General features: G+C 40.8%; 2 protein-coding genes across 2 annotated transcripts in view; both read left to right on the forward strand.

Annotated features, from left to right (window-relative positions):
• The first annotated feature begins 70 nt into the window (after positions 1 to 70).
• Positions 71 to 25,123, forward strand: part of TMEM242 (transmembrane protein 242) — a 29,990-nt gene continuing 4,937 nt past the window's right edge. The window contains exons 1-3 of the mRNA XM_081045362.1: positions 71 to 685; positions 1,278 to 1,378; positions 7,932 to 8,069. Of these exons, the coding sequence (XP_080901488.1) occupies positions 136 to 685; positions 1,278 to 1,378; positions 7,932 to 8,069 (789 nt within the window). The 5' untranslated portion in view covers positions 71 to 135. The remainder of the gene's footprint in view (positions 686 to 1,277; positions 1,379 to 7,931; positions 8,070 to 25,123) is intronic.
• On the forward strand, positions 337 to 22,319 carry LOC308496320 (L-lactate dehydrogenase A-like 6A). The gene is made up of 4 exons (XM_081045361.1): positions 337 to 685; positions 1,278 to 1,378; positions 7,932 to 8,069; positions 19,888 to 22,319. The coding sequence occupies exon 4, from the start codon at positions 20,735 to 20,737 to the stop codon at positions 21,878 to 21,880; it is 1,146 nt and encodes a 381-aa protein (XP_080901487.1). The 5' UTR covers positions 337 to 685; positions 1,278 to 1,378; positions 7,932 to 8,069; positions 19,888 to 20,734; the 3' UTR covers positions 21,881 to 22,319.

A 25,123-nucleotide genomic window follows, 5' to 3' on the forward strand; every position in this document is an offset into this window, starting at 1 on the left:
CGCTCCAGCAGCCGTCCACTCCCGCCACGGGCTGGTCATCAAACCGCGGGGAAGGCGGCGCGTCGCCCAAGAGCTGGTAGGCTGAGCGTCCTCCAGGGACGGAACCTGTCCCTTACACCCCAAGTGGAAACTATTATGAAACTTCTCAGAAGACGACAACGGCCTGTTTGTCAGACTCGCGAGCTGCGGCGCTGGCCAAACCCTTGCTTTAAGGCACGTGGTTCAAGGCTGATCAGGAAACTGAGCTCGGGGTCTGCGATCCGGCGGGGCCCGTCCCCGGCGCCGTCCGCGGCCCCTCACTGCCTCCTAGAGTCAGGGCTGATCGCCGTTTCCAGCAGACACCGTAGGGAAGAGCAGCGATCGTCACCTTGGGGCCGGCGGACACCGCCCCGGGGCCGGGCTCCGGACACCAGGTGCAGCTACCGTATCTTCCACGTCCTGCGGCGGGAAGGACACAGGGTCTGGGGACAGCGGCCGTTCCGGACGGGTATTCAGGTTGTACAGCGGAAGTTGCGAGCGGAACCTTTCTCGTCCGCCTCGCTCTCGCTTGCACCCGGGCCCGGTTGGCGCCGGACGCAGTGGCGGAGGCTCAGAAACATGGAGACCGCGGGCGCTGGGCCTGGGCGACGGGCCGCTGGGCTGGAGGCTGCGGGACCCGCCGACGACCGGCTGTTCGTGGTTAAAGGTGTGTTACGGTGGGCTGCGGGAGTCGGGGCGAGCTCGCCCCCGCGCGCTGCCTGCGCTGGAGCGGGCGTTCCCACCTGTACCCCGCCCTGGGAGACCTTTGCTTGGATTTGCCTCCGAGTTTAGCACGTGGGGCCCGGCGGCCCGGGAGGGTGCGTGGTGGTGGGAGGTGGAGTCTCCCCTGGGCTCCCGGCTGGCCCGGAGAGCTGCTCCGCGGTTGCATTTCCCCCATCCCTTCTGCACTTGCTCTCCCGCCCTCCCTTTTCTGATCTCCACTGTCTCGTTTTTCCTCCCCGGGAGGAACTCCACACTGCGGCCCCGGCGGAGGGACCCGCGCCGGTTCTCTGCGCGTGAGAAGGATACCCCAGAATGACCTCAGGAACCAGAGGTCGTGAGGTCACGTGCGTTTCACAGCCTCTGTCGTTTACCTTTGACGAGAGCTGCTGAGCCTCGTTTCTCGAATTGCAGAAGTGACTTTGAATGGAATTTAACTAGTACCTGAAACTTACTAGTGTACGTGTTTTTAACTTTATTTTTTTTTCTTTAATCTCTCTCCCCACCCTCCACGCCTTCCCCCCCAAAACTCTTGACAGGTGGAATTTTCCTGGGCACTGTTGCTGCAGCGGGAATGCTAGCTGGATTTGTTACAACATTATCACTGGCTAAAAAGAAAAGCCCTGAATGGTTCAATAAGGTTTGTGACGCCGAAATCCATTCATAGCATTGTTATTGTTTACAAATAAATGACAGCTGTGTTGCATAGGAAAAATAAAAATGTTGATGCCCTTTCATATTGCTTTTAGAAGTAAACCTGTATACAGAAGTGCACAAATTAATCAACGGTCTTTATTTTCATTTGGAAAGAAGTCATTATGTGCTTTCTTAAATTTTAGCAGAATAAGATTTTGAGAAGCTCATCTAGTACACTTCCTATTCACACCATGACTTTAGATGTAAATCGAGGTGATTCACTGCCAGTTGTAAGAGGCCCTAATATTTTATGTACCACTAAGAAAGAAAAAGTGATGCCACTTAAACTGTTGACACAGTACTGATTTCAAGAGGTATTTCTAACTCAGAGATGTTAAAATGTTGAAATAAACTGCATCTCAGTATCAGTTTAAAACATATGTCAGCTTCTTGAACCCAGAGACCATACATGCTTGTGCATTGCTGCAACACCCCTCTCTAAAAAAGTTTCTGGCACATAGTAGGTGCTCAGTAAATTTTGAAACAATGATTACTTAACACAGAAAATCCTTACTCCATGAGCAAGATTGAGCAATCATTGTCATGGTCTCATGTCGGTCATTTCCCTAGTTGATGAGAAATTTTCTTCATATTTGCTTGTAGTTACTTGTTCTTATGTATTATACTGTCTCTGCCCTTCCCACCCCATATGGTTTATCCATGACTTTATTGCTTCAACAAATGTTAACTTGGGCTCTTTTGTGTGTTAGGCACTATGCTAGGTAGGTGTAAGAGATATAAAAGTGAACAAAACATATCTGCCCCTCTGGAAGCTAGCCTCAGTGCAAGAGAGAGATATTAAATATTCACACAGATAACTATGTGATTACAATTTGATGTTTGCTTTAGAAGAACAGTGTTATGTGAAAAATCATAAGCCAGTTGAATTCCCTTTCCACTTACATGTAGTACCTTTAATAACCTCATAATCATACTTAAGCCTTACGGATACTGTAATGTGAAGAGACCACATTAGAAGTGCATTTGGACCCACCTCTGAACATCAGGGCTCATATGGAACTTCCCAGATCACTTCTATGAACCTCATGGTCATCTCCTCCTATATTATAGGATATATTCAGAGCAGAATATATCTTGTGGAAGAAATCAGTAAAACCTGACAGATAGTGGGGCTTTAATAGTGGAATTTGGGTTGATTTCTAAGCTTAAGTGTCCATACCTTCGGGTCAGATCTTTTTGAGAATCTGATGAAAGCTAGGAATTCTCTCTCAGGAAAAAAAAAGCATATACAGGTATTCACAATTTTGCATTCTATTTTGTGGTTCTAAGATTTGATTATTACACATGCCCTTTATGGTCTAACACAGTGGTTTTCAAACTGGTCCACAGAACTTCGGGGATCCTTGAGACTCTTTTTGGGGCCTGTAAAGTCAAAACTTTTCATAATAATACTAAAACATTTGCACTGATGGTACAGAAGCAATGGGGGGTAAAACTGCCAATGCCTTGGTGTAATCTAGGAAGTGACCCCAAACTGTACTAGGAGTCACTGTGTTCTTCATTACCATCCATCTGTCATTTTTTAAGAATAGCCATCATTGCATCAGATGTCCTCATTGAAGCATAAAATTACTAATTTCATTAAATCTTGACCCTTGAACATACCTCTTTAATATTGTGTGTGAAGAAATGGGAAGTACACATTAAAGCACTTCTGCTTTATACCAAAGTAAGATTTATTTTTCGAGGAAAAACAATTGTGTGATTGAGTTGCATGCTGAACTAGTTGCTTTTTTTCATGGCATATCATTTTTACCTGAAAGAACAACTGACAAACTGTAGTTATTCAGAAGTGGGTATTTGGCAGACACTTGCTTAAAAATTAACAAAATGAGCCTGTCTCTTCAAGCAAAGAGTTGTTCGTATTTTTTGCCAATGATATTTTGAGCTTTCAAGTGAAAATTAGATCTTAGAAAACTTGTATCTGCCATTGTCAGCTTGACAGCTGCTCAATACTTAAAGGCTTTTCTGATGAGATTGGGGGTGATATTAATGATGTGATTTTAAAAAATATTTAATAAATGGTGTCAATATTTGAAAGATCTGTATGACTTGCTAAATCACTATTTTCTGAATGATCATGATGTATGGATACACTAATGGATTTCAAGGTTACAAAGTACAAAAGAATTCATTGATGTGACTTCTGGTTTTGTACTGCAGCTAACCTTAAGAAGCTGTTTGTTGAGTTTTGGTGTAGTATCAGAGAATGAAGGCTAGTAAAATATTCTTCCTTTTTCCAACCGTGTATCTGTGAGAGGCTAGATTTTATTCCTGCACTGCAACAAAAACTCAGACTGCAACAGGTTGAATACAGAATCTTGTATGAAAATCCAGCTGTCTTTTATTAAGCCAGACATTTAAAGGATTTAACCAAAATGTAAAAGATTTCCTCTCTTTGCACTAAATTTTGTTGTTTTATAAGACAATTATTTTTATAAAAATATATTTATATTAATCTATAATGAGTTTGTTATGTTTAAATGAATAAAGTTCAAGAACTTCTTAGTTTTATTTTTAATACATATTAGATATTGGTAAATATAATTGATATAATCAGAAATCTTTTAGGTCTAAGTATAAATGGATCCTGAGACTACAAAGTTTGGGAACCACTGTTCGGGATGGTTAAATATGTAAAGTTTTGCCTCCCCTCTGGGAAAACATTTAAATTAGAGCATTACTCTAATTTACACTGATCCAGACTCTTGAGAGTTAAAGTGATTTGTAGAGGAGCTCAGAGGTTCTGGAGCAGTTATTGGGTTTATCCTGAGCAAGCACCAGTTTTAAACTACTACCACTCAGGCAGTGTACTGCGGGCGTTTTTCTCTAATATCTAACATTTGAGTGCTTACCACATGCTAGCTGCTGTTCTTAGGGTTAGGATTCATTTACCCCCATCACAGCCCTTTGAGGTACTATACAGAGGGTGCCAAAAAAATGTATACACGTTTTAAGAAAGGAAAAAGCTGTTAAAATTGTAATACTCATTATATACTGATATATAATATCATTATATATACATTATATACTGATAACAAAAGATAAATACAAGATGAATACATTTGACTTCTGCAATTACAAGAGGTGCTCAAAGTGGTTCCCATCAGCATCCAGACACTGCTGGTTACGGAGAACAACTGCTTGAATAACATTGACCAAAGTGTCCACTTGTCTACATTTTTTTGGCACCCCCGGTATTGTCCTGTTGTGCCCATTAAACTGATGCACAGAGAGATTAAGAAACTTGCTCACCATGGCACTCTGTCCATCTTTGATTACGTCTGGTGACTAAATAATGCTTTTTTTTTTTTAGCAGGTTTATTATTTGAATAGACTTTTGTCCACTAGCCTGAGAATCTAGATTTTAACCATAATACAGATTCATATCACAACCCAAAAGGACTTTAAAATGGTCAACTGTCAGTTGGGGATGGCCTATACTGTTATTTTAGGATGATAATTCTTCCTTTAATGTGTTAATTTGCATTCTCTTAACCAAATCTCATGCTAGGAAACTGGGAGTTGAAGGAGAGCAGTAGTAAGTGCTGAATGAGCGTTCATTTTTCTTCCTCCTTCTCTGAATAAACAGAAAGAGGTGCAAGCTAAGGTGGCCAAAAAATTCCACTCTTGAGTTTCTTTGGTTGATTAAAATAGATCAAGGTTTTTGAAAAAACTGCTACATATGTCACATTTGTATAACAGCAGTAGTGAAAATAATGTACATATTATATATCTATTTGGTAAACAATTAAAGCAAATATGAAATAATATATACATACTCAAATAATTTGCTTATCTAAATTAACATGGTGCCCCTACTTTTATAGCATGGCAGAGTTCTTCAAATAACTGAGTTATTTCAAAACCCATGTATGTGATGAGTAGATAAAAAGGGCAAGTCGTCATCAGAATTTCTGCTATTGCTACAACTTCTGAGAAATTATAAAAATAAATCTTTAAAAAAAATACACTGTATACGTTATAAAAGCACAGCCAGTATTTCTGTGATGTAAAGGACATATCAAAATGTGATATCAGATAAGAATGCTCTGTAGAGGTAATAACTAGATTGAACATCCTTTTTAAATATCAAATCTGGTTTGCATTAAACTGAAGAAAACTAAAAAGTGAACCTTGTTCTTAGGTATGCAGTTGGCTTTCTGCCAAACCGAACAGTTTGCTCTTGATCTTTCCTGCGCCTGTGAATAATAGATTGATTCTTGTCACCTGCTAGAAGATAATGAGCACTCATGTCTTTAGGCATCAGATGTATTGTAAAGACAGTTTTCAATTAGAAAATAATTTTTGTTTTATCTAGGGGATATTAAATACCATAACTACAATGTGATTTGTTAATGTCAACTTCATATGCACATGCCTTCGTTTTAATTTAAATTTAAAAAATAATATGGCAGTGAGGGAAAATGTAGCTTGCATTATCTGTATGTGACTAGCATATGTGTTTATATCTAAAAATTTTTTAAACAACATGTTTCTTTGGCAAGTCAGTCTTTCCCTGCAGCTAGTCAGCCAATGTTCATTTTGAAACTTCTGAGTAGGATTTATGGAGGTCATGTGACATACAAACCAGAGGAAAAAGCTTGTGACTAGATTTTTAAAAACCTAATAATAAGGACAGATCAATTTTTAATATAATTTCCACTAAAATTCATTTTTGGAAGTATGTAGACATGAGTAATAATAATGTATTTCATCTCAATCAATTTCTGAGGGTGATATACAAATATAGCATGTACTATTTTTAAAAAGGATGTAAAAGTTTGACAAAATTAAGATTTTATTAGGAATATTGCTATGCCATTAAGAGTTATTTTTATACATAGTTATCTTTTTCACTTGATTTAGGAAAACAAATGTGGGTTTATGTATACTTTTAAAAATATATGTGTGTATGTGTGTATATATATATATATATATATATATACACACACATATATATATATATATATATAATGCATATATAATTTCTGTCCTTCCCAGGAAAATAAGGAATTTTTAGTTTAAGTTTCTAAAATAAAATGTAAGCCAAAGCACTTATTTGGTTTAATAATATTTGGTTAGTCGTACTACTATTCTGGATGAAAATTTAGGCCAATTAGAACTTAGTGCATTTATGTGAGCTCTGTGGTACCTAGGGAACAACTCTGAAATTACAGCAACAGGAGGAAATTAATTAGATCAGAGAGTATATTGTTTTTGTCATAGAAAATGGCTAAAGAAAAATTTCTTGAAAATTTGGTTGGGTGTAAGGTATATTTACAAAAAGTATAAGTCAGCAAATACTGAGTGTCTACTAGGTCTAGGCATGTGCTAGGCACGGAATACAGATAAACGGAGTTTCTGTGTGTTATCAGTAACATTCACAATCACAAATCACGTGTGTAAAGAAACTATTAAGAAATGTGTTGAGCACTGTCAAAAGTATTCTAAAAAAAGAAAAGGACTTAGATGGAAATACATTGCCAGGTGGAAGATAGGATGTTATCAACTTGCTGTCTCTTATCAGATTAGCTAATTAGTTTGATGTCATTCTAATGAAAATACCAATGTATGGGCATTTTCTCCAGTTGTTTGGGGGGTTGGAGAAATCTTGACAGAATGTTCTAGGGTTTTTCTGGAAGAATTAGTAGGCAAAAAGAGCAAAGAAAATTTTGAGAAAAGTAATGAGTATGATACACTTTCTGGTATTAAGAGTTTTTGTGATTCTATAATTAAATCTGTGGTTCTGGCATAAAAAATAGACAATAAATTAGACAATAAATTAGCTATTATTTTCAAAAAATAGCTTAAAAATAAACCTCTCTATATGTAATTTTCTCAAATAAGCTGGGAGGAGGAGGAGTAATGGATAGAGTGGTGCTGGGGCAGTTGCTAAGCTACTTGGGAAGTAAACTCCTTTTAGTTCATCAGCTTCCATCAAAACCAAAATAAATACCAGATGATCTAAAGAGTTAAGGGTAAAAAGAAGAGAGAATTTTAAAACAAAAATACAGCTAAAAAAAAAAAAAGGAGAAATGATTGTAACTTTAGTAAAGGGGAAATTTTAATAAGCTTAAAAAGCATTAGAATGCACTTTGACCAAACACAAAAGGAATTAAAAGTAAACCAAACTAGGGAAATAGGATAGTATGTATGATCGGTATAAGGACTAACGAACATTAATATATAAATAGAATATACAAATAAGAAAACTTTCAATGGGCAATTAACATAAATATACAATTCAAAAGACAAGTATTTGATTCATGATAACTTGGGAAAATGTTCATTTTCACTAACAAATATAAGTTATAAATAGTTTTATATAAACTTCCAAAGTTTCTCTTGGGGTATTTTAGTGTGTGTTTGGTTTTTTGTGTTGTTTTTTTTTCACATTCATTTCAAACACTCCCTAAATATTTATTCATTGTGAACTGATGCTTTGTATCTGAACCTTTCTGTCTTCATTGCAGGGAAGTGTGGCTACCGCTGCTCTCCCGGAGAGTGGGTCTTCCCTTGCCTTGCGAGCCCTGGGATGGGGCTCCCTGTATGCCTGGTGTGGGGTTGGTGTGATCAGCTTTGCCATCTGGAAAGCTTTAGGCGTTCACAGTGTAAGTAACTACAGTCCTGGAATTGGTATCTGGAGTGTTCGTTCTTCTTTCTGCGATCTAAATCGTTGTGATTTTCAAAATGGCGTATAATTTGTTCTCTGTCTTGGGAAGTAATGACAGAGAATGTGACTCAATTCTTACTAACAACTAGGCAACTTCTCATTACTAGTAAATCATGTAAATAAATATTTGAAGATGGTGAAACTTCAAATATAAGTTAGTGACCAGTTCATAGCAATGTTCATGCCATATAAATTGGCACTAGCTACTTGTTCAGTCAAATTATTTAATATGGAGCAACTTTCTATGATGTTTGACATCCATATATATCAATATCCTAAAATAGTTAAAACATTTTAAAGTTCTTATTTAAATTATTAATGTGTTTACATATTACTAGAGAAAATCCAAAAGCTTGTGTGCGTGTGTGTGTGTGTGTGTGTGTGTGTGTGTGTGTGTGATTTATTCCCCAAGCTAAAGAGCTGTGCATTCAGAATGATTGGCTTCTTTCTAAATAAACTACTGGTAGGAAGTTCTGTGGGCCAGGCTCTTTGTGACAGGTAAGAATTGATGGTGGTTTGAAATAGGTGGCAGCTGTGGAGTTGATGGGAAGAGGTTTTGGATATATTTCAAAGGTAGAGTCAACAAGCATTTGTTACCAATTGGATGCCAAAGGTGAGAGAAAAAGTGAAGTTAAGGATGTTTCCAAGGCTTTTGACCGCTGGAAAATGGATGGAGACCAGTGTGACAGGAGCAGGCGAGGGGTTTATTGTCAGAAGCTCAATCTGGGACTTGCCAGATATCAGTTAGATAGCCAAGAGGAGAGTCAAGTAAGCAGTTAGCTATAGAAGGTTGGAATTCTGGGGAGAGGTGCAAGGTAAAGATATAAATTTGAGACTCATCGGCATACAGATAGTATTTAAAGCTAGGAGACCAGGTGAGCCCACTAAGTCAGTGAATGTAGAGAGAAAAAAAAGAGAACAGGCTCGAGGAAGGAGCTTTTGGGCACTTGTAAGGTTTAGAAGTTGGGGAGTGGGGAGAAAGCAAAGGAGATTTCCCTGCCGAAGAAGTAGGGAAAGCCAGGAGAATGGTAACTTGAATGCCAGGTGAAGAAAACATTTCGAGGAGGTGTATGCTGGAGCCAAGTCACATGAGATTGTTCATGAGTTAGCAATGTGGCGTCAATGATGGGTAAAGCGTGAGTGGAGGGGATCCAAGAGAACGGAGGAGAGAGATTGGAGGCAGTATGTATAAACACACCTTGAGTTTTGCTAAAAGGAAAAGAAATGTGGTCAGAGCTAGATGGGGGACTTGGGGTCGAGAGAGACAGACTGACAGATATTACGTAGGGAGAATTAACAGCATGCTGAGTGGAGTGCATGCTGAGGGGAGTGCACGCTGAGGGGAGGAAGAGGAGGATTGCTGGAGCCATGGGTATTGCTACTATTACCCACATGATTGAGGTTTTCACATTTGGCTTAATCATAACTAAACATAGGCATTATGCTTTTCATTCAAAATATGTTGATAGACAAACAAATATTACTTTTCTCCTAGTCTGACTAACCTTTATTTTTAAAGAATCTGCTGGTAAATTTTCATAGACCAACAAACTTAGGTTATTTAAATTAAATTATATGCATGAGACCTTGGGCTCTATGGGCTAGACTGTGCTAGTTTAGTTTCTAGAGTGTGAACTTCTTTGGTGTATGGAACTGATAAGAGGACTGTTGTCTAAAAAAAATATTTAGGGGAGAAAAATTCTTTGCTGATTGGCCCTATTGAATATTAGGATAACTTGGGGCCCTTTTAGATTGTATCTTCCTGTCTTTGACTAAAAAGAGAGACTGTAAATACACTCTCCCTACCGTGTGTCAGTTTAAGCTCCTCCTCTGAGAATTCTCACAGAAAAGCAGACCACTGATACTTTGTCAAAGGCACATGTTTTAAAACCAGCAGTGTTTACTGATTTGATCGTTCAGAAGATGTTTGCGGGGCTACCCTGAGTTAGGCACCGTGCTAAGGCAGGGCTCTCTAGTCGACTTCCTATAGAAAGCTTAGGTTTTAAGACTTTCTAAGCACATTCTTACTACGTGACCCTGCTCTGAGGCTTGTGGAGAGCAATATGGTATATTTCAGCCCTACATTTAGAGAGTTCCTGCATTTGAGAGTTTTGGTGGTAACTGAGGTTGCTCTGAATCCAGTGATGAATTTTTATCACAATTTACTGCCTGTTACTAGGACATGTCATTTTTCAATGACTAAGGAAACAGTCTTAGTCAGAAAATGTTGAACAGAAATGGTTAAGTCTGTACACTCAATAAATAATTGAGATGATCATTCCAGATAAATGCAGGTAAATCAAAATCAATTCCAGTGTCAAATAATTGTGGATAGCTGCCTTCAATTACACTAAATCTTCAATATAAACGCAGTTCAAAAAAAAGAAGGGTGCCATCTAATGGCTGACGGAGAACAGCTTACATTCCCTGTTCTAATTCACAGCTACATCTGCTGGCCTGAAAGAGAACATGTAGAAAAGGCTTAAATCAAAGCTCTTCAGATTCTTAGAAATATTTTAGATTTGTTTTTTGTTTATTCATAATTGTAGTATTTCATTTCACATGGAATATGTATAACACATCAAATATAACTATAAATTTGTATTTTACACAATGGTATATCATTAAATCAGAGGTTCCAAAAAAGGAGAGAGAGGAACCAGTCCTGTCAGCCGATTGAAGCGGACAAGTGGGCCCAGAATTTAAGAGAGGACCTTCCCCACCTCCGTAGCAGTCAGCATTGCCTCACCAGCTCCACCCCCGACCAGCCTTGGCCTGATCGCTTAGTATGGGTTCATCAATTACTTTAAATTATGGTATTTTATTATCTGATTATGACTGAGGCAACATTAATTTTATCACAGTAACTTAAATGAAAAGAATGAACAATTACTGTGGGTTTATGGTCCTGGGAGACCGACACCTTCAGGCCACATGAGTGCATGCCATGCCCTGGGATTAGATCGTTTTATCAGGGCAGACATTTGAAGTTTAGAGAATAGTTGAGGTAAATGCTCTTCAGTCAGTAAATAGGACCTTTAGTGATACCAACTGGTAATTAATTCCCCAGTTATTAAAAGAAAGCCATGCCTCCTACAGTTATTTATTATACGTTACTCAAGAGCAATGGCCTGTTCACTTTGTTTACCTTTTATTATTTATAGTAGGTATTGATACTTGAAAGGATTTCTGAAGAAGTTGAGTTATGGTTAGACTATCTTACCTTTTTTTTCCCCCTGGAAGGAAAAACATTCGGTGTATAACTAATCCTGATTTAATATGATGGAAGTTGTATAGCTTCTTATGTCTGTGGACCCATGTTCTGTTTTTTGAAGTGAGGTTATGTTCTCAAAGTTCTGGTTAGAATTGCACATTGCTAATGTTTAATGTGGTTTGTCTATAATATATTCATGATACTTGGTGTAGTTAGAATTTACAGATCATTTAGAGTTGTTGCCCTCCTAGAAGCTAACCTCAATAGTAATAAAACCATGAATGAAAACATTCTTGGTTATTGTGAAATACTTTAGGGCGGTCTGGTGGCTCAGTGGTTGGAGCACCGTGGTCCTAATGCCAAAGGCCGCCGGTTCGATTCCCACATGGGCCAGGGAGTTGCGCCCTACAACTAGACTGAGAATTAATGGCTTAAAAACCAGGCGGGGGCAAAAAAAAAACACCAACAAACAAAAGTTCTTTAAATTGTCCAGAGATGTATATTTAAAAATTAACTTATAAATGAAGGGAGTTTTTTGCTTTGCTTACCCTTTTACCCTGGGGATAAGAGGTATTTGTCTTTATTTCCATATATTGGTATTTATTTTTAAAGAAAAATATATTTTGGACCTATCTTTTTTTTTTTTTTTAACAGAGACGGCTTTTGGTTTTTTTTTTTGTAAAAATATATTTTCATTATTTTTTAGAAAAAAGAATCAATGTAGGAAAGTGCAAAAAAGGAAATAGATCTCACTGAGTTATAATCACCCATTACAGTGAAATATCTTCAGACCTTCTATAGGCACTTCACATAATCGCATATAAATGCTGTTTTACTAGGCTATTCTGGCACCTTTTTTCACTGGATAGTCGTAGGAACATTTGCGCTGTGGAGTATATAAATCTCCATCACTTTTAAGGGCCACATGGTACTCTATTGTGTTTTATAATTTATTTAATCATTCTCCTGCCAACAGTGTTTAGATTGTAATTTTTCACTGTTACACACCAGAGTGTACCTTCATAGGCGTACATCTTTTTGTACTTGTCTTGGTCAAGAAATTTTTCCTAAGGACAGAAGATGTTATTGTCGAATCAGAGGGCATGTTAAAAATGTTTTTGATATTTGTGCTAAGTGGCCCTCCAGGAAAGTTGATGTAATTTAGAAGATGTCAACAGTGCATACAAGTTTCCTGGCACCCTTGCCATTAGTGGCTTCTATTACTCTGAAATGTTTGCCAATCTGATAGGTGGAAAATAATCTCTTTCTTCCTTTACTGCGTGTCTCTGAAGGCCCTGCTGCTGTAAAGGCTTTTACAGAAATAATCTGTGATTGCAGTCATGCCTACTCTCCAGGGCCAGTGTTGCCTCCTCATCTGCTGACATTGGTTTCTTCTTTCTGAAAAGCTTAGGCCTCTTTTTCTTAAAAAAAAATAAAAGTAAAACAGATGAATAAAACATATGTTAAATATTTCTTTTAAAATTGTCATTTAACTTTCCTATTCTAAGAAACATCCTATAAGAGAAGTGATATTATACCTTTCCTCTAAGATAATATTGGATGCATGCTAATAAAATTCATTTTTTTCTAGCACTGTTTTGTAGCTGCTGCCAGGCATAGTTTTTATGTTAATATTTAGCTCACTTCTTCATTACCTTCTAACCAATTTGAGGGCTTTTGCTAATCACAGTCAAATCTGTTTCTTTTGACTTTGCTAATTTCAGTTTTTACCAGCATTCTGATGTATCTCATATTAAATACATTTATTCCTACATTGTCTTAGTCATTTCAAATGAAGCAGCATTGTAGAATGAATGCTAGTACCCCATATGTAAAATAATCTTTAGAGACGCTTAAAAGTTTTTAACTTCTAAGATATCTAAGAAGGAAATAGACTTTATGTTATATACTTTTCATTGATTAAGGTCAAAGATTAAAAGCAAATGTGAGTCTCCTAGCAAATTGTTTAGGGGTAGCCACTTCTGAGTGGCCTGCAGAAGTCTGAAAAGCGGGGGAAACATCTCCCTTCTGCCGCCCCTGCGCCCCCCGAATCTAATCTCAGTAATCTCAGTGCTTCCAAAGGCCTCTGCAGGCTTCTGCCCCCAGGAAGCAGGCTTCAGTTTCTTACACTGATGACCTCGTCAGCAGACCCAGCCTTGCTTCCTCTTCCCGACAGTGCTTACTGGAACATCCACAACACGGAGTCATCATGATCTTGCAGAGATAGTTCCCTCTATCAAGCTCTCTGGCCTCAAAAAGCTTAAGCATTGAGGAATATTTTCCTGGAATCATTTTCAAATTAACTGGAAGTGGCACTGTGCATCAGTTAAATTCAGGTCTGAGGTGACGAGAATATCTCTGTGACCCTTATTTCCCATGAAGCTCTAATGGGCCTGGCATCGGTGGTGAGAGGCACTCACGTGCGTGGGGGGAGCAGTTTGGTGACAGAGAGCCCTCGTCACAGGGACTGGCTCAGTTTAAAAGGGGAGATAATAACCAATGCACTTTTTCCCTAAGCTGGGGGGTGGGAAGTCAGCTGTTTTGGCACATTGCCAAGATAGCTCTTTTAAAAATCCACTAGTTTCCTTTTATAAGTAAAATAGGGCCCCAGGCATTTTATAAAGTGAGAATGTGCCAGAATTGCTAAGAAAGATAAGCTCTGCTATAAAAGGCTTCTTACTGGAGGCCTGACACAGATCAGATTAATCACCCCAAGAATGTTCCCAGACTTATTCCACTGGAGGAGAGGTATCCTTGATTTCACTTGGGTTTTCTTGTTCTTTGCTCTTCTTTCTTTCACGGAGCCTAGAAAATTGGACTCACATGAGCAGATCTCGCCGTAAAGCATTGTGGCTTGAAGACCTGATAGCGTATGCTTTCCCCTGAAGCTTTGTTTGAAAAGGTACCTACTATTGGTTAGTCACTTAGGAATATCTAAAACTATGAAAAAAATGTATGTGTTGATATATTTATATATTATCACAACTGATCTCTTCTCCCTGCCCCCGCCTTGCCTCTCTGCAATTCTTTCTCCACGCCACTGCAGGAGTGCGCCGGGCTTCCCCTTCCCCAGGCTTCCACCTGCGTCTGTGGCACTCACTGCCTTTTTTCATGTCCTCATGGGTAAAACGGCCATGCTACTACCTAATGGCCCCCATCCTTCCTCCCCTCCACCCACCATTTATGGGCATTCAGTGTCACCCCTGGGATCTACCGAAGCACCTTGTTCCTTAATTATCTTCAACCTTCCCTGACCGTCAGTTTTTCCCTCTGCCACAGTGTGTGGAGCCATGCTCTAGTTCCTGCTGCCTCTGAAAATTCTCTCAATATTTCTCATCTTTCTCCAGCTACCAGCCCATTTGTCTGCTTCCTTTCACAGAACAGATTTCCCGAAAGAGTTGCCCATGGTGCCTGTCTCACTTCCTCCCCTTTCTCTCCTCAGTTCAGCTTCTTTCCCAGCACCCCCTGAAACTGTTGGTGGCAGAGTCACCAGTGCCCTCCTTGTGGCCAGATCCAGGTCTTGTCTTTGTCCTCTGCCACTTGACCTCTCACAACACTTGACACAACTGAGCATTCTTCCCTCAATGAACTCTTTTGGCTTCTGAGATACCTTCTACCTCACTGGCCATTTTGCCTGTCTCCTTTGCTGGCTCCTCTCCTGGGAGACCTCTAAACGTCAGTGTCCAGTGGCTTCCTACTTAGACTCTTCTGTTCTCCATCCATTGGTGCGCTCATTTAAATGCCGTAGTTCCTGCCATTTGAAACAGTCTACAATCTGATGATGTCCACGTACATACATAGCTCCACCCCGACCTTCAGATTTGCCTCACAAGTGCATGTTGTCCATCTTCACGTTTATCTCACAGGTCTGTCAGTGCTCCGTGTCCTAACTGGAACTCTTGGTTTCCTCCCCTCCTCCCCAACTTGCTCTTCCTTTAGTCTTACCCACTCCCATCCCCCAATTGCTTAAGTGAAAAACCCAGCAGACGATCATTGTAGAGTCTCATTTCCCTTCACTGCCTCCATCTGATCCATGAGCAAGTCCTGCTTGTTAGCGTTGCTCCTAAACAAGCCTGGCTCCGTCCGTCCTTCCACCTCTGTTCATCTTTCTCCTCGTGTATTGAAATAGTTTCCTGTCTAGGAAAGTGGCCTCTCCTTTACTTCCTTCAGAATTTTTTCTCCACAGAGCAGCCAGAAATATTTTTGAAATGTAGGTCAGATCATGTCACTCCTTTATTGAAAACTGTTCGGTGGCTTCTGTTGAAGTCGCTCAGGATGTAGGCCCACCTACCTCCCAAACGTCATCTTGAACCGCCACATTCACCCCTCACACTGCCCTTCTGTTCCTTCAACCTGCCAGGCTTCGTCCTGCTTAGGGCCTTCTGGCTTTGCCCAGGAATCTCCACCCCCGGGCCTTAGCACAGCTGGCTGTGTTGCCATCCTGGGTTTCAACCCGAATTTGTTTTACCTCCTCAGAGAACCTTCCCCAGATCATCTGGTCTAAAATAAAGTGGCCTCTTCACTGACACCACTCAGTTCCTCTCTGACGTTATCTTATTTTCTTCATGGCACTTATCGCTAAATGAGATTATATTGACCATTTTCTTGGTTTATCTGTCTTTGCGAAAAGAATGTAAATTCTGAGAGTGGAGACCTCATTTATCTTGTTCGTTGTTGTGTCCTCAGCACCATATGTGTGCCTAGCACAGAGTGGGTATTAGTGAACATCTGTTGAATGAAATCTGATCACACTGCTTCTGTCACTTCAGTGGCTCCCTCTTCCCTTGAGAATAAAGTCCAAGTTCCTTGAAATGGTTTATGAGTCCCTCTGTGATCTGGCCCCTGCTTACTCACTAGCTCAGTGCTTCTCAACCAGGGGCAATGTCTGGAGACGGTTTTGGTTGTCATGACCGGGGGTGCTTCCGGCGTCTAATGGATAGAGGCCAGGGATGTTACTAAACGTCCTGCAATGCGCGGGACAGGTCCACAAAGAAGGGTCCAGAATGTCAGTGGTGCTTCGGCTGAGAGCCGAGCTGTGTCTCATAAGCTTTATCACGCTCAGTTCTAGCCAAGCTGAAAGGCCATGTTCTTCCTCGCCTCTGAGCCTTGGACTTGCTGATCCCCGAATATCCCTTCCTCTTCCCGTCTTCCCCGCTGCTGACTCTGTTCTTTGCCTAGACAGTTTGGAGACAAGTTCAGTTTTAACCTTTACATCATGGAGTTAATCTGTTTGGGCGGTTTTGAGTTTATAAGGTAACTTATGTTTTTACCTCAAATTGAAAGTAACTTCCATACACAAAGACGTTCTTTGTCAGTTTGTTGTTGTTTTTTCGATGAATAAAGCTGTTGTTACTAATTCACTGGCAGGAAATAAATGGAGTAGATTAATAAAACACCTATGCGGTTAGAGTCAAAAGCTATAAAGTTCAAGTTTCCCAATTTTCAGATACAATTTGGGATGTTTACACATATACTAATGACTTAATTTGTTTTTCATGTTTTGTGCCACATTTAAATACTTCCTTTCTCCCGTTTTGAGTAATACAAGCAGCTCGTTTACATTGCACCAAAAGTTATGTCTAAGATGATGCCTTTAAAGAACAAACGTGAGATTTGGGTGATTTAGTAGAGCTTGCCAATTCATGCCATAATGTTTGAATACCACCAATAGGAGGTTGATCCCAGTGTTGATTTTTGAATTGGCAGTCTGCCTTTATTCTATTCAGGGGACAAAGCTTTGTGGCCCTGCTCTTGTCCTTCCTCAGCATTCCCAGTATTGCTGACAAAGGATAATGCTTTCAGGTGCTGGGATCTGTAAAGAACCCCACACAAAGATTACATAGTTATATAGATTTAGTATCTGTGAGCAATACAATTATAGCCCACTAATTTGTTTTAAAACTGCAATTTGCATTTATAACTTTCAAATCACAAAGAAGACTTTTAAAATAATTGTTTATATAATACCCTACTTGCATGCTAGTGAGTTTATAGCCAATTTTAGATCAGCTTATTAATTAACATGCTTTCATTGCCTTTTTTTTTTTTTTTTTTTTTTGCAAATCGAGGGCTTTGTGCATAAATATTTTTAAAGCTTTCCAAGGAAAAAAAACATTTTAAATAACTTTAAAGGATAAAAATATTCTGTCTGCCATTGCATTTACTGTGTTTAAAGCACTATGTATTTTTTCTTTTTTTTTTTTTTGTATGTTCTAACTTGGTAAAGGTAGGTGTTGGCTTTGAGAATAGTTAAGAAATCTTTAGCTTACCCATAGCTTTATCTGAAATTTATCCATCAACCTTGCTAAGAAACCCCAAACAGACACCTACACATTTTATTTACCCCTTTATTTAGTGCCTTTCCATTTCTCTCTCACCTTGTAGTGCTTTAGCCTTATTTTACCCACTTCTATAGTTATTTACTTATTCTTTTCTACCACAAACATTTACTGAATCCCTATTTATGGACCAAGCTCTGTTCTAGAGGACAGGGATATGCTGGTAAATAAAACGTGATCCCTTTTGGAGTGACAAATTCCTAAGTAATTATATCAAATTACAGAGTACTTTGGTGGTATAGGTTTTCTAAAATGTCAATTCTGCTTGGAGCATTGTAGAAGATTTAGGAGAAGATGGAATACAGATGGTCCCGACTGGATTGACTTAACGATTTTTCAACTTTCTGATGGTGCCAAAGTGATTATGCATTCAGTAGGAAGTGTACTTCAAATTTTGAATTTTGATCTTTTCTTGGGCTAGAAATAGGTGGTACAATACTCTCTTGTGACGCTGGGCAGTGGCAGCGAGATGATTTTGTCCAACTGTAGGCTGATGTAAGAGTTCTGAGCATATTTTAGGTAGGCCAGGCAAAGCTGTAATGTTCAGTAGGTTAGGTGTATTAAATGCATTTTTGACTTACGATATTTTCAACATACAATGGGTTTATCGGGATGTAACCCCATCATAAGTCCAGGAGCATCTGTATTTGAACTGGACTCCTGGATAGAAAAAGGTTAGTGTTGCTGGGTGTGAGAGTCCGGGTGGAAGGAAGAGGATGACTTAATCGTAACCATTCTTGGTCCAGAGACTTGCTGGGCATCTTCGTTTCCTGCTTCATTCCATCCCTATGTGGGTAACCAAAAGTATCATGGCATAATCCTGCCATTGGCTATAATGTTGTACTGCATTTTTAGTAGATAATATGAGTTAGGTGTTCCATTCAAAAGAAATAATAGGCCACCTAAGGTAGAAAATCATTAGGGTATGGAGATATCTAGTTATAGTTGGCTTCTAACATCTTTGAGTAGACCTAAATCTGTCGTGGAGGTCATGTACATCTCTTCATCTTTCTTAGTTTCTTTTTCCTTCTTATCCTAAGACATAAAAAAAACTGCTTTGTTAGAGGTATTTTTATTTTGGAGAGTGTTTTTTTTTCCCCCCTCAAAATTGATTTAGTTGTGGTTAAGGGGAAAAACTGAAGAGGCAGCTCTCATAGAAATTGTATTTCTGAAGAGGTTCAAACTCTAGAAAGAAAATTACTATAGAAAGAAGCTATCTAGCTAAGAGTATTTATGCCCTTGAATTTCATCCGCAAGAATACTTATCTTGGAAAATGACTTGACTGGTCAAAGGAATCATTATAGGAAGGTGGGAACAGGCATCAGATAAAAATATTTCTAGTTATAACGGAAATAAGAGAAACAATAGCTATCAAAAATTGGTCTTTTAAAAGGATCCTTCTAAAATGTTGGCCACCATTAAGTAAAGATGATCATTTTTTAAATTCCCATTTTTAATTTGGCAAATGGTTAACATAGTGTGGAGAGAACTCATGTGGCGCTCTTACCATTTCTTGTGTCACAGAGCTTGTGACTATACCATCTAAACAGTGTGTCTGATCATTGCTCAAGTGCCAGCAAGTCACACTAAGATAGGATCAATGTGGCTAATTGGCACACTTTTCCCACCCCTCCCCAACTTCTGTGCTTATTGTTCCTCTCTTCCATTTCAGTGGCAGGAAGAATGAGGATAGCTTTTCAAGGAATAGGAAATAATCATTTTGTCAAGATTCAGTATTCTAAAACTGCAATCTTTTGTTGCTGACCACGAGGGAGTTTGCTGCGTGTACCAAGAGCCCCATTAGGAGAGAGCACATTGCTCTCTTAGAAGGAGAGAGCTTCGAGCAATCCTTACATGGTCAGAATTCTGTTTATAAGTGGGGAGAAAGTACCATTAATTTTATTTGGACTTTTATAGTTTATTGGGTTTATTAGAGTATATATTTCATCAGATGGAAAGTTTCGTATGTCCTTAGAAACTTGAAAGGAAATTTGTAAGAATAACCAGAAAAACACATTGGAAGGCAAGATGTACCAATGTGTTGTTGTACTAGCTAATACAGTTGTCCCTTGAACAACACAGGTTTGAACTGTGTGGGTCAATTGGAAAAAATCCGTTAAGTGGGCATGTGCAGTTCAAAGCCATGTTGTTTAAGGGTCAACCACATTTTATTTTACTGCTTTAATCACTTATCTTTGTGCAGGAGTTAAAATTTGCCGCTTTAAGGACATTGAAGATGTATCTTCATTGCAAAGAAGGCTACATCATCCACAGCTTTCTACTTGAGAAATATTTTGTAATCAGGACTGTCAATCATCAGCTCTCCTCCGGTGTGAGCGAGTTAACGGCTTCTGCTCGGGGTTTAGTTTTGGACGAGTGCATAGTGAGCCCGTGATAAGCCCGTGACTTCCCCGGGGTTGGGGTCAGGTCGTGACTGGCGTAAAGGGAGCAGCACGCTTTCCAAACGGAAGGCTCTGGAACAGGACGCCACGTAGCGCAGGACCCCCACTTGTGCACGTGCAAGGACGCGGTGCCCGAGGCCACGCACAGTGTGCGGGCAGCTTTCCTCTGCCTGGCAGGGTTACAGTTCAAAAAACTGAACCTTTTTCATCTGTACTTAATGAGAGCGTTTCTTAACTTGGCATGCATGCTAAAAGTACAGCAATGCCAGGGATCTGGGTTGGTCTGTTATACACATTAAATATTGAAGAGAATTCACGTTTTGTAACACTTGGACTCCAGAGTTCATTTGCTAGAAAAGCCCTTTCACCGCCTCAGTGCGAGCAGAGCTGACGGGACACGGACCTCCGGGAGGCCCTTGCGAGGCCTCACGAGCTGCTTTTGCGCAGCCGCAGTAGGAGGCGGAGGGCGTGTCCAACGGCCCCCCCGCAGCCGTGCGCAGCCGCAGTAGGAGGTGGAGGCACAGCCGCGCGCAGCCGCAGTAGCAAGCCCAGGAGGTGGCCAACGGTCGCCCGCTCCCTTCCTTCGCGCCTGAAAGCTTGCCTGCCGCTTTCCTCCATTCTCTTGCTCCACCTCTCGGGTGGGTGGCCATGAGCTGGGCTGTGGGCGTCCTGTGGGCCAGCCGGACAGTAGGCGCTGCCAGAGCGCATTTCCTGGGTCTGGGGATGGCGCCGGTTCCCCGCCAGCTATTCTGCAGCCCACACCGGGGCGCCTGGCGCGTTGTCCCCGTGTCCACGATGGCGACTGTCAAGCGCGAGCTTATAAAGCCAGTAGCTTCAGAGGAGGCCATTCATCGCAACAAGGTCTCCATTGTAGGAACGGGGTCGGTTGGCATGGCCTGTGCTGTCAGCATCCTGCTGAAAGGCTTGAGTGATGAACTTGCCCTGGTGGATGTCGCCGGGGACAAACTGAAGGGCGAGACAATGGATCTGCAACACGGCAGCCCTTTCGTGAAAATGCCGAGGATTGTCTGTAGCCAAGACTACCGTGTCACTGCAGACTCCAGCGTCGTGATTATCACAGCAGGAGCGCGCCAGGAAAGGGGAGAGACACGCCTGGATTTGGTCCAGCGAAACGTGGCCATCTTCAAGCTCATGGTGTCCGGGGTTACCCAGCACAGCCCGCGCTGCAAGCTGATTGTCGTTTCCAATCCCGTGGACATCTTAACTTACGTCACCTGGAAGATTAGTAAACTTCCGCAAAGCCGCGTCATTGGAAGTGGCTGTAACCTGGACACTGCCCGTTTCCGCTTCTTGATTGGGCAGAGGCTTGGGATCCACTCTGAAAGCTGCCACGCGTGGGTCCTTGGAGAGCATGGAGACTCGAGTGTCCCTGTGTGGAGTGGGGTGAATGTGGCCGGGGTCCCGCTGAGGGAGGTGAACTCGCTTGTAGGGACTGAGGAAGATCCTGAGCGGTGGGAAGACGTCCACAAGGCCGTGATTGCCAGCGCCTATGAGATTATTAAAACGAAAGGTTATACTTCTTGGGCCATCGGCCTGTCCGTCGCTGACTTAACGGAAAGTATTTTGAAGAACCTTAGGAGAGTGCATCCGGTTTCCACCATAATCAAGGGTCTCTATGGGATACGCGAAGAAGTGTCCCTCAGTGTTCCCTGCGTCCTGGGAGAGAACGGCATTACCGACCTCGTCAAGGTAAAGCTGACCCCTGCGGAGGAGGCCCGTCTGAAGAAGAGTGCAGAGACGCTCTGGGAGATTCAGAAGGACCTCAAGTTTTAAAGCCGTTACATCTGTCATTCCAGAGCTATTGCAGAAGAGACAGTGGTTAATGGGGTTATGGATGTCAACTTTTAAATAAACTTAGATTCCTAAAAGTTGGAAATAGGAACGGGGTAGAGTGACTCCCGTTTGTTTAGCCCCCCAGCTCTTTTATTTAGTATCCAGAGTTTTTTAACAATCCTAAGTGACTTCATCAAAGAAGGTGTTCTCATACCATTGAGGTACCAGTTCTTGCCTTGAATATATAAGTGTAGTTGCCATTTGGTCCAAAAGAATGTAGGGTGTAGATGTTGACTGTGTTAACAGAAATTCTGATTCTTTAAATTAAATACATGTTAATTCTTTCGTTCTGGATGGTTTATGTACTGTTTCACTTACATAGTTTTTAAAAACTAACTTTCTCTACAATGTAAAAATAAATGTACATACAGAAGTACAGAGCCATCGGCTACTTTCATTCTCCTGTGACAACCTATCAGCAGGGCCTTTAAAAAATCATGAAATGGTAGCTGCAAGTAGGTCCTGTGTATACGTATGGGGTGTGTATATGTGTGTGCGCGTGCATGTGTGCACGTACCTTCATCCAGTGAAGCAGGATCATTAGGTTAAAATACAGAAATTATAGTGATCAGGTTGGTAGCTGTTATGAAGTCTTTAATGCAGGAAAATACAAAGCTTTTAGGAAGAGGCCTGACAGAGGTGGTACAGTTACTGTCATTTATTTGGCAGAGAAAAACATCCCCACATTTTGCAGTTACTGAAAATAAAGCCTGACTGAAATCATTTTAGAAGTGCCTCTGAGAACCTGACCTGTTAGCACTTTAAATCAAGAAGCATGTTATAAATTGTTCTTCCTGGGCTGAGTCTTAGCAGCAGAGAGGGCCCTGGCCCTAACACGCTCCGGGGTCGTCACTGCTGCGCAATTTACCTTGCTTACTTTAACAGAAAGCTTTGGCTTTTGAATTGTGCCCTGTTGTTAAAATTGGCCATTTTAATGAGTACTTCAGGGATTGTAGTTCTCAGAAAGTTACGTATTTCACTTTTGTTCCTAAATCAATTGACTTTACTACAGATTCTAGACTTCATGCATGTGATACAGTGAGGGTTTAGGAGAAAGTGAAGATGCTTGTCTGACCTTTACCTAAATGATAGTATTAATAACTTAGAAAATAAGTTGAGATTATTTTATTCACGTTAGCTTTCCTAATGCAATTGAATATTAATGGTATGTTCAAACGTACCTCAGGATCCATGTGGATATCAGCAGGCCTAATCAGAAGTGAAAGATACCAGCAGCTGCTGTCTAACCTAAGCCAGTCCTGCTTAATTTAACCAAGGAGACATAGGGCAGTGATCTGCCCCCCAAAATGACCCTTTACCATGCTGTTCACAGTTCCTATACTATTTCATTAAAAACATCTAGGAACGTTCTGATACCCCAGGAAGCAGTGTCATATAATGGAACTAACTAATGTGCTGAGTGCCCTGAAAATGGGAAGGATGGTGGATCATTTGTTCCAGAGCTTTTTAAGCTTTTCTTCACAGAGTTCCTCTTCTCCTTTGTCCAGCCTTTGAATTTTTATTCAACCATGTTTCAGCCAAATTTAATGTCCCATTGAAGGGCATCAGAGCATGCCTTATGTCTGTTTTGTAATTCTTCACCATTAATGTCCATCAGAATAGGTTGGGTTATGCTGGAGTAGAAAACAATCTCCAAATGTGTGGCTGAAAATAACAAAAGTTTATTTCTGTCTTACGTAAAATCGTGAAAAATGGGTTTACACGACCCTAGGGAAGCTGTCCCCCATAAGTTGGCTCTGTACATCAGCTTGCTTTGCTCTCAAGGCACCGCCATGGCAACACGGGTTTCCATGATTACTGTGGAAAGGGAAGAGAGGCCTGCAGAAGCAAATACCTACACTTAGATGCTTCACCCAGGAAGTGACACACATTTCTTTTACTCACACATTAGCCAGTCACGTGGTTTCCTAACTTCAAAAGGGTGGGAAAATATAACCCGCCCTGTATCCACAAGTGGATGCGTACTGGCTTTTGGTGAACATTGGTAATAATCTGCCATACCATTCGAAATAAAATGGTCACCATTGCCAGAGGTATATGTTTTCAAAGTTCATTTTTAGTGAAAGCTGGTAGTAGAGGTTATAGAGGTACCATGTCTCTCTGGGTCCCAGCATCAGAGTGACTACGGAAAGAGCCCTGGACATTAGTCAGGCAGCTGTACTGATTATAAACCGTGTCACCCTGGATAGGTTAACCTCTCTGTCATCTCTGGTTTCTCATATGGAAAGTGGTGGTCCTCATTGCTGCCACATAGAATTGTGAAGTCTAAGTAATAGCCTAATGCTTGGTACAATGCCTGGCATGTAGGTAATCCCAAATGGCAGACATTATTCCTGTTCGGGTAACATTTATAACCTTTTTCTGCTTTATGAAGAAGCTGAATTCCCAGGTTCCTCAAAATTATCATTGGCGCTGCAATTATTCACATGTGCCAAGGCTCTCTTATTAGTTGGTCCTAAGGCTTTCAGCATTCTGACCCCAGCACTGTGGCCGGCAGCAGTCCTGCACCCCCAAATGAGGAAATTGAAACTAAATGAGCTAGTCAATGGCAAAGACACTTCAAAACTCGGAGCGCTTAATTCCAATAACTGCTTATTTATTAGAATCAATGATGTAAGGATTTATGAAATTAATTAAATTGGCGACATACCCTGAAGCTTTTAAGTAATCTTTCAGCACACCATGTAGTATAACAAGTTTTCACACTGCTTTTCCCTGCCAAGACATGCATGATAGATATGTGTATCCTGTGTTTCACTCCTGACGTCCTGGCCATATGGCCCTGCGAGAAGCTATTGAAATGTGAATGAGAGTGACACTATCAGAAATGTAATCTCGAATCTGTTCTAATATCTAAAAAGTCAATTGTATCGAGTCTTCAGAACGTCCATATAAGTGACAAAATACTTGCAATACATTTCTGAATTGTCATGACACTGCATTGGACAACTGCTGCCTTAGACAGTGGTACTTTCTGATAATATTACAGCCCAGCACTTTCGGACACAAACACTGGGACTTGAGGATGCCGTCCTTGGAGCAGCAGGCTCCAGGCCTAGGGAGACCCACTCGTGTCGTCTTTGTGGAGCGCAGCCCCTGGAGATGTGCCGTGCATAGCAGCCCTACTTAGAAGGGCAGCCCTGTGATCCACAGGCACAGAAA

This window comes from Rhinolophus hipposideros (assembly GCF_964194185.1).
Source record: "Rhinolophus hipposideros genome assembly, chromosome: 3".
Classification (NCBI taxonomy): Eukaryota; Metazoa; Chordata; class Mammalia; order Chiroptera; family Rhinolophidae; genus Rhinolophus; species Rhinolophus hipposideros.